General features: G+C 34.7%; 1 protein-coding gene across 2 annotated transcripts; it reads right to left on the reverse strand.

Annotated features, from left to right (window-relative positions):
• Positions 1–6472: 6472 nt before the first annotated feature.
• On the reverse strand, positions 6473–8537 carry LOC120126321 (transcription factor MYBC1-like). Of its 2 annotated transcripts, XR_005516452.1 has the most exons (3): positions 7446–8537; positions 7255–7317; positions 6473–6827 (listed from the first exon to the last, which is right to left on the reverse strand). XR_005516452.1 is itself a non-coding variant. In XM_039144540.1 (2 exons), the coding sequence occupies exon 1, from the start codon at positions 8355–8357 to the stop codon at positions 7458–7460; it is 900 nt and encodes a 299-aa protein (XP_039000471.1). In that variant the 5' UTR covers positions 8358–8537; the 3' UTR covers positions 6473–6827; positions 7446–7457. The 2 variants fall into 2 exon arrangements, 1 of the variants encoding a protein (XP_039000471.1); XM_039144540.1 differs by lacking the exon at positions 7255–7317.
• Between the last annotated feature and the right edge of the window lie 1496 nt (positions 8538–10033).

The following is a 10033-nucleotide window of genomic DNA, read 5'->3' on the forward strand; positions in this document are numbered from 1 at the left end:
GGGTTAGCTAAATTTTGGGTCGGATATGGTTCGATTTTGGATCAAATTTAATCATCATATTGGGGTTAATATGAAGTATTGGATAAGATAAATTGATTCGGATAAAGTTCAGGTCAAGTTTGCCAGGTCTACTTGTATCAAAGGATTATTTACTCTTTCTTCATTAGGTTTTGTTTCGTAAGATTTTACTATTGAGGTTTTTAATGAGACGTATTCTTATAATAGACACGGAAAAAAAGAGTGTTCACTGTGAATGTCCAGGGTAGCCTAACAAAGAATAATGGGTATATTTCATAGAGTGGTTGATTGGTTCTTACATTGCTCCTCATTATTTGCTTTTGGTCTTGTTATTTTTATTTGGTTTTATGTCATACACAAATATTTTAAAGACTTTCTTTTAAAATAATGAACGATTTCACACTGTTTTCCGAAAAAAGTGATTGTTCTACGTGCATCGAAGTTATTTTACTTGGGCAAACTATACATATTTTGGTTTGATCAAAATCGGTTATAGATTCAAAAATTAAGTATGTTTAGTTTCTTATATTATTTGTTCGCTCGGTTTAAGGCGGACAAAAATTAAATATGTTTGGTCTCTTTAAGTTATCTGTTCGTTTGATTTAAGTCTTTTTAACCGTTAACTTTTGTTAACCCACTAACGAAAGTTTGAGTTGTTAATTAAAAAATAAAAAGAATCTAAAAAAACTAACGTGCTTTCTTCTTCTCGATCATTAGCTTCCTTTAATCCATTCATGAAAGTCTGAGTTGTCACTTAAAAATATTTTTTTTTAAAAAGAAATCCACATATTTTCTTATTCTTCTTCATCCATTAAAGCAACTTTTCACTCTTTTGCTCACTTGTTTCTCCTCTCCTTCCATTAAATCCCTCACTATTTATTTTGGAGGGATCAATTATTATAAGTGATTTTAACAATAGTTTTATACATTAAATCTAGTATATTTATATGTAATTTCATAAAACAAATGTAGATTATAAGGTGTGTTTTTTTATTAAAAAAAATTCCACTAAGATTTTCTTGGAAAGAAGATGAAATGAAATTATAGTAGTAGAATTTGACAGTTAAACTGTGAACAGAATATCTAAAATATTTAGAAAATTAATAGAAATTTTACCTTTATTTATAGAATAAGGTAAGAGCCTAAAAGTGGTTTAAAATATGATGTGAGGTTGTTGAAAATTTTAAATTTTTATCCCTTGAAGAAACTTTTTTTCAAATATTCTAAGTGAGATAAATAGAATTATTAAAATTTTTAAAGGGCCTTACAATAATTTTTCCAAGCATGGCCCCCTCTAGTTCCCATGTTGTTCTGCCTATGTTTGCCGTTTTCATCAACACTTCTCATTTCACGAACCCTGGCCTCATCCCATTTCTTCCTGATTCAACTCGTAACCCTACCTTGATTTCCTCCACCACCATCTCGCATTCAATGGCTGCTCAGCTAGCATCGACCATGTAAGGACTCGTACCCGTAGCATATGCTTTCCAGTGCTGAATTCCACCCACAGCGACTCAATAACCCTTAGACCCTTTGGTGTCCATTATTAAGGTTTGCCTCTAAAAGACTTTGGTGATAAGGAATATTTTCAATCTCTCCGTCCCTGGAACAAAAATCTGTCATTCTGCAAGTGAAAACGTAGATGGTCAAAACCTAGATTCTCCAGTCAAGGGGTTTGCAGCTGTTGATAATATGGCACTAGTAAATGTTAAGAGGTATGTTTCCCCATACGATTTTTCTGCACGTATTTGGTCATGTGATATTATTTCATATTTATTCTGCACCATTGATTTTCTATTGGTAGAACTGGTATGCCCAGCTAGTGCCATTTTTAGAGCTGCGAAAGATGTGGGGGCTAATGTCATTATGGTATCCCAGGTGCCTGTGTTCTAATATTCCACTTGTTGCTATTCTTGTTATGCATGGGAAATATTAAGGGACCGCATTTTAATTTAAGTCTAAAGAACGACTAGGAAATGGTGCAATTGAAAATATTATAAAAAAATCCTAATATTTTCGGGTGGATATAACCTAAAATATTAACTTTTTTTAAAAAATTTAAGTTGCACACATTCTTCGTAACATTTTCGGTTGACAACAAAAAATATTACCTTATTCGTAACGTTTTCAGTTCAACCGAAAAAGTTAAAAAATTAACATCTTAACTAACAACGGTTGATTCAAGTGGTAATCAGCTTGATATAATTTAAGAAATGTCTCGAGTTCGAGTCTGCGTGTATGTAAAAAATCCTGGCTGGGAGACTTGCTCACCAAATTCAGATATGCGACGTGGGTCATTCTGGATTAGTCAAAGAAAAGCCTTGAAATCAGGAAGGCTACAATAAAAAAATTTAACAGTTTAGGTTGTGTCCATTTCCTACCGTTATTTAACCTTAAATTAGGTTGTGATATATCATAACTTATGGGGTGCTCATTTCTCAGTATTGATGCAGGCTAGTAGTGAGAATTCTGTTTGTTTTGCTGTGCCGGAGGAGGAGGTAAAAGAAGTTGGGGCTTTGCAATCTAGATTCCGCCAAGCTTTGGTGTTAATTTCTTTACTATTTTTGAGTGTCTGCCCCTGTTGCAAGCTTTTTACTAACATTCCAAAATCAGCTTAAAGATTTTCTAAAACTAATACCGTTGTGCAAACCATCATATATATAGGCTGTTCAATTCTTTGAAAGGCTGAATAGGTTTTGGATTATTGGTGTAATTTGGCTTTTGGCGTTTATTAGGGGTGACCGTTTGATCGAGTCGAGTCAAAAAATTTTGAGTTATTCGAGTTGACGAGTCCTATTTTACAACTCGGACTTGATTTGAAATTTTTTTGAGTCAAGTCGTTTTTTTTGAGTTTTTGTTTAAATTTAATTGTAAATATTTATAATATTATAATACTATTTGATTCCAAGTTAAGTGACTTTCTATAATCATATATACAATACAAATATATTTCTCCATATTCTTTTTCATACGTGATATACATATATCATACAAAGTTCAAGAACTCGACTCAAACTTGAAAATAAATCTACTAATTACTAAAATTTCTAGTTGTTCGAGTTGCATTTTACAACTCGGTTTGAATTTGAATTTTTTTTTAGTCGAGTCGAGTTTATGGAATTGTGACTCGAAGTCAATTAGAGTCGAGTTTTACTCACCCCTAACGTTTATACTACGACAACAATTGGTCTAATTATCTAGGTCCTGGGGCTCCGGCATTATAATTTGGGTCATGGAAACTAAAAATTGCAAGTGAGCAAAAAGAAACGTGGGATTTTTTAGGTTTTTTTTTTAATGCTAACTCAGAATTCCGTTTATGAGTTAACGAGAGTTAATGGTCAAGGAGTTAAAATTAAAACGATCGATAAAGTAAAGAATCAAATGCATTTAATTTTTGAACCGGTGACCAATTTCAATTAGACCGAAAACAAAAAGGACTATTCGTATATTCAACCCCATTTTACTCTCTTTGCTTTTTTTGGGGTTGAAGTATTCCACAAGTCCCTATGCTCTTTATATATTTGAAACTTAACCCTCCTGCCTTTATTTTTAAGAATTTAATCCCTCAATTTTCGAAATTAAAGTATTCAAATCCAATTCTTAACAGTGACAAGTTAGTATTTTTTTTTTGAATTTCAAAATGTCATATTAACAAATTTTACAGTAGAATTTTAACATGTTAATCAATAGACTTAAATTTTCAAATTTGAGAAGTAGATGGACTAAATCACTGGAAATAAAAAGATGACTAGATTTCGAATATACGAAGAAGACAAGTACTGGATGCATATTTTAATCTTTATCCCATAGCATATTTTCTCAACGGAAGCAGCATCTTATTTACACTTCCAGTCAGCCTAGAAAGAAAGTCACTGAATTTCTAAGCATTCATCAAGGGTAGTCACCGTGAACTAGTTGACTTGAATCCCAAGCTTCAGAAAAAGAAATGCAGATTCTATAATTTGAATCTCAAGCTTACCTCCTAAAAACTGACTTCAGTTCTACTACTACTGCTGTGCTGCATACAATTTCTTTTTAATTCTTCGCCAGATGATATGATGTATACCCGTGTTCCCACTTCCCACCATCTTTAATCTGCAAGCACCGTCTGTGGTTATAAGCCTAAACCCTAACAGGTAGAAGAAGCAAATACTACCATGTAGGTCAATGTGGACCATGCTTATAGTAATCGGCTTGCAACATTTCTTACTCAAAACATCCAAATTCAGTTCCCATTTTAACACCAAAGAATAGTAAACATTTAGGTAACCAGTCGGTGCTCATTGAGGGGAATGAAAAAGTTGCTTCTTCCAGCAATCCTAATCTCCAGTAAGGCAGTAACAACTAGCCTCACATGCTACACACAACTCTACTCTGTTGCTGTTAGTAGTCACAATAATTAAACAGAAAACAAAACCCGAACCTAAAACTTACACACTTTATAATCCATATAGCTATAAAACATTGAACTATAAAATCAAACTATTGAACTCTTGGATGGAAGTATGAAAGTAGTAGCCCACAATGCCAATTGATGTATAATCCAGAGTTGACTCCAGAGATATCTTAGTACTGTTGAGTTACTTGAGATATTTTTCTGTTTTCACCCATTTGGAACATAAGCAGCTCATTTTTTTCATCACAACTACAAAATGAACCAAAGATACAATCCCATACATGTAGCAGGGCAAAACCTTAAACAGATGGATGGACGTGCTTACCCCTTAGGCCCTAGTTAGAGAAGCTCAATCAGCTATCTCAAGATTTACAAGAATTGACAAAGAATTTAAAGAAGAGGAACATCATACAACCATGGCAAGTCTACTAAGTACTAACATACATTTCAGACGATAACATCACATGCAAATTACCTATACAGAAAATAGAATGTAACGGTAAATTATAACACTGCTGTTGCCACTCAAGGGCCAAAGTAAACAATCATGATCATTTGCATGGTTAAACTTAGGAGACCGGTATAATAAATCCAGAAAGGTACTGTAACCACAAGGAAGCGTATATTATAGAATCCACTATGGGAAACCAGATTCCAGTTTTGAAAATTTAAAGAAATCATTAAGGGACGTATATGGTCTAATGATCCTATAGTCAGAATTTCAAAATGCCACTAAACCATGAGATAAAGATCCTACTTTCTAAGGAAAAAAAAAACATAGTTGACCCAAAAATGAAAATACTTCAACATTTAAACAATGATATGGAGCACTGAAAGGTACTAACAAGTGCCAACAACCCTTGAAATTGATGCTCCTAATCCTAAAGGGTTACTGCATGGTGGTGGGCCAAATTTCAAAGTGCAACATTCCTTCAATGCCTCATATGTGACATTCGGTTCCTTGTGCTCCATCAGATAGTTGCACCTCACCATTATGTGAAATGGCACCAAACAAAACTTGTGTATTTCTATTGTATGCTAATTGGAAAAGAATTTATCGCATTGGTGTAACCAAATTAACAAATCCTTCGACCCATCAAAGGTTGGAAAATTAAGCTTTGTGTCCCACAACAGCACTTCAAACCCTGTTCGCAGTCCCATCTGGTTGTTTCTTCTATAATGGTTACTGTTTCTCATACTCCCATCAACTTTCTTTCGCTGTTTCATTTGAAACGAGGGCTTATAATGAACCAAGCTTGAACTAATAGACATTTGTTTATGTTCTTTTGTTTATTTGATTCGTGTTCGTTAAAATTTCATAATTGTGTTTATGTTTGTTTACATAAAAATGCATGGTTTTGTCCGTTAGTTAAATGTTTGCAAATACTAAATGAACATGTTCATGAACGTATAATTGAACATGCTAGTAAATATTTAAAAATCTATTTATCAGTGATAAACAATAAAGAATCAAGTCACAAGACAATTCATAGCTTTGATTGATAAACCTTATCAATCAATTCCTACCGAATGAAGAACCTATAATTAAATAATATATGGAACTCGCCAAAGGCGGCTCCTAACCTTAGACTTGTTGGGAAGAGAGTCTTAAACCTTTATAAATTGGAATATTTAATCTTATTTTATTACTAAGAATTATCCTCTTAAAGGGTTTTATTATTGTAGAATAAGAAACTATAATTGAAGAAACTAAAATGGACTTATCAATTGCAATAAAATATATTCTAAATAGATTATTCTAATTAGAAGTATTACTAATATAAACTTATTAGTCTTCTTTACCTTTTGGGCGTCTTTGACTTCTGTCTTTCCCACAAAGGCAACCGTAATACTTCACTACAAAATAGAAATGATTATAGCTTTAATAGAGTGCCTTCTTTTTTATAGGATTTAATATTTCAGCTAGAAATGACAGACAAAGAAGACCGAAGATAATATGTTTTAAACAGCATGCCAACAAATTCTACATGGTTCACTGATCAGAAATGCTGATTGTTCTACTTCGCACTAATATTCATGTCATTCAATAACACTATAAAATGTTACAGATGCTGTGAAATATCAGAAATCCAGCTAATGTTCATTAGGATAAGACGTAAGAAAGAAATAATAGAAAAAAGGAAGAGAAAAGAAGTCAGGGATCCCTGAGTTGCTCTTCATATCACAGGTCCAAAGTCTTCTATGGAGTCATACAATGTACAAGTACAGCTTACCTCTACATAACACAGAACTAAGAAAAACAGACGATTAACACAGAAGAGAAACTCAATACCCACTGTAACAGATAAAGACACTGACTAGGGATGGTCAGCATGTCTTTTTCTCCCACCTCAAGCTCAAAATTTAGTCATGTAGCCTCAAAACCACCTTATTGGCCGAAAGACGATGAATCCTAGTAACCATTGCCACAAAGAAATCCAGATTAACTTAATACCAGCAGAGCAATGTAATTGCAAGCATGATTAGACTAAGAACATATTGTTGCTTAGAGTGACCTCAGGATTATATCCATCACCAGGGATGGACACAAGATTTTATATTAGAGGGGCGAATTTATAAATTTTATGAGGGCGAAAACAGATTATTAGTAGAATATATAAAGAAAAAAATCTTAAATTTAAGAGAATTTAAAAATTTTAGGCGGAACCCCCCCCTCAGTTCATTCCTGTCCTTAACCAGAAGCTGACTGAGAGAACAGACGGAAACTGACAATTAATTGCAGACCTAGGAGTCTGTACTCTGTAGAACTGACACTGCAACAATGACTCAATAGTGTGTAGTGAAAAAAAAACAAAGAACATATCAAGTACACTACCTACCAGCTCAAGATCAAATTCAGAAATTCAAGTTCATTTCCAGTCCTCATCACCCCCTCAGGATCACTAAAAAAAGAAGAAGATAGAAATAGGAATCACTACCCACCAAGACTCTACATGATGAAACTTTAAAAAAGGGACAACTAAAATAAAGAAGAATAGTGGAATGATGAAAATGGGGAGTCAATAATTACCAAAGTTTTGAATCAATCATTCCCGGTAGGAAATAATGTAAGAACCTTCCTTCCACCATTCCCATTGGCAGATTCCAAATCTTCAACATAACTACTGGCCGCTTGATTATGCACAGGCATCCCTCCAATCCTATGCATTGGTTGCTGCGTCTGCCTGCCTAAGAAGGGATGCTCAAATTGGCTATTTGGAGATGACACGTAATGCCCCATTTGCGGCCTATGATACTGAGACTGTAAATGAGGATGTCCTACCGCGGCTGCCACCATTTGCTGTTGCTGGTGATGATGGTGATGCTGCAATGCCGGCACTGACACGAAGGGTAAGAAATGCTCTGAATTAGCCCTACTACCAGGATGAAGAAAGTGTGGTGGAACCGGTGAGCTTGCAAACAAACGGTCCGTCGCGGGATCAGTCGAAACCCCTAATCCGGCACCCCCAGATCCGCCATTGGCACAGCCTCCTCCACTACCACCAGACAAGCCCTGCATTCTCTTCAAATAAAGGCGATACTTCTGCAAATGGCTAGCAACGTTTTCTCTCGTCAGGCCATCAACACTCATCAACTGCATTATGGTCTTGGGGACAGCGTTCTTGATCCCCAGATGAGCCACGGCGTCAACGAATCTCTTGTGTAGCTGTGGGGTCCACACGAGACGAGGCCGCTTGAGAGTGCGAGTCGGCTCATCTCCGGCCGCCCCGTATCCCAAGTCGCCGGAATCGGCAGCGAATTCGGATAAGGAGGGTTGAGAAGGAGGGGGTGGGTGTTGGTGGTGGGCATGGTCGGGGTTACGGATATCGAAGGCGAGAGCAAGATCGGGAGTAATAAGGGATTGGGAAAGAGGCATAAGCTCCTCCGGGGATGGAAGCTGTTCCTTCCATCTGGAGAACCAATTAGAGTCTTCTTCCCTCATAATTGAATTATTCACAAAATAACGAACCCCAAAGGCTCTTTAACTCAGCTCACTGCACCAGCAACGAAAGGTGATGGAATATCAGGATTTGACTTACAAGATAAGAGGAAATCGCATGTAAGAAACCGAAATCAGATTGAGAGAGGAGGGAGGTTCGAGGTGGATCTCTGTTTTTCTTCTTTTCAGCTTCATCAAGTCTGCTGTTTCAAATTCCTATTTTTTTTTTCATTTCTAAAATAAAATAAAGGGTAAAGTATATAAATGATCACTGAATTTTTCAAATACTTTCATTTAGGTCCCCAAAATTTTAAAACTTGCAATACAATCACAAAATATTTAGTTCGTTTGCAATATGATCTCCGACCTAACGGCCGTTTCACTACCGTTAGGGTAAATTATATAAATTTTCACTAAACTTTTCAGGCACTTGCAATTAAGTCCCCTCCAACTTTTAAAACTTACAACACAATTGTCGATTACATTTTAAACCCCAAATTCCAAAATATTTCAATTACATTCTAAATCTCAAATTCCAAAATACTTCAATTATATGCCCAACCCCAAATTCATAATTCATTCTCAAAATTTGTCATAACAAACTGAACTTGAAATAATAACCCTAAACTAAAATAAGAGTGAGTGAGTTTTTTTAATATAAAACTCTTTTTTATTACCTTATTATAAAAATATCCCTATCCAGCATTATTTAAAAAAAAGACTTAATCGAGTTTAGCATTTTGATAAAAAAAAACCTTGCATTCTCTTAAAGCAAGAAATTTTTATGGGATTTATGATAAGTACCTCACGTTCCGCACAAAGTGAGGTCCCTTTCTCACATGTATAATTGATTGAAACTGAAAAGCTGCATCTTAAAAATATTGAATTTAAAAAAATCTTAACTAAAAAATATAATCTTAAAAGATTTTAAATAAAAATTTAACTTAAATGTTCTGGGACCTCGCATTCTGCACATAGTGAGACCCCTTCTGACACATTGGAATTGATTTAAATTAAAGTAGCGTTTTTCAACGAACAACGAGTCCTGCAAAGCGTGAGTTCCATTAAATCCTCATTTCGAAAGGAGTGTGAGGTATGTTATAAATAGGTGTAACACCCTAAAATATGGATTAGGAGTTTTAAGTTTAGGGTTTAGGATTAAAACTGAAAGATGCATCTTAAAAAAATTATAATTTTTTTTAAAAAAGATACAATTTTAAAAAATCCTAATTAAAAAATATAATCTTAAAAGATTTTAAATAAAAATCTCGCGTTCTGCACATAGTGAGATCCCTTCTGAAACATTGGAATTGATTTAAATTAAAGTAGCATCTTTTCAACAAACATCACGTCCTGCCAAGCGCAAGTTCCATTGAATCCTCACTTCGAAAGGAGTACGAGGTATTTTATAAATAGGTGTAATGCCCTGAAATACGTGTTAGGAGTTTCGGGTTTAATCATTTAGGCTTTAGAATAAATTTCTCTTAGCATATCAAGCTTTGGATCCAAACGGATTTAATTTGTTCCATAGATGAGCCCAACAAGTTATAAAAAGGGGTGTTTTTAATTTGGGGTTATTTATAGGGACTAATGGAGTAATTCCCATTAATTGAGATGATATCATGCAGGTTGCTTCACATATCTTTTTCTTCACCAATCTTGTCTTTTTCCTCTCTTCT

The sequence above is a fragment of the Hibiscus syriacus genome, unplaced genomic scaffold, assembly GCF_006381635.1.
Source record: "Hibiscus syriacus cultivar Baekdansim isolate YM2019G1 unplaced genomic scaffold, ASM638163v2 tig00110457_pilon, whole genome shotgun sequence".
Taxonomy (NCBI): domain Eukaryota; kingdom Viridiplantae; phylum Streptophyta; class Magnoliopsida; order Malvales; family Malvaceae; genus Hibiscus; species Hibiscus syriacus.

What these genes read in the sequence shown, in the direction of transcription:
- LOC120126321 (XM_039144540.1), bottom strand. Translation starts at nt 8,357, where the DNA reads ATGAGGGAAGAAGACTCTAATTGGTTCTCCAGATGGAAGGAACAGCTT.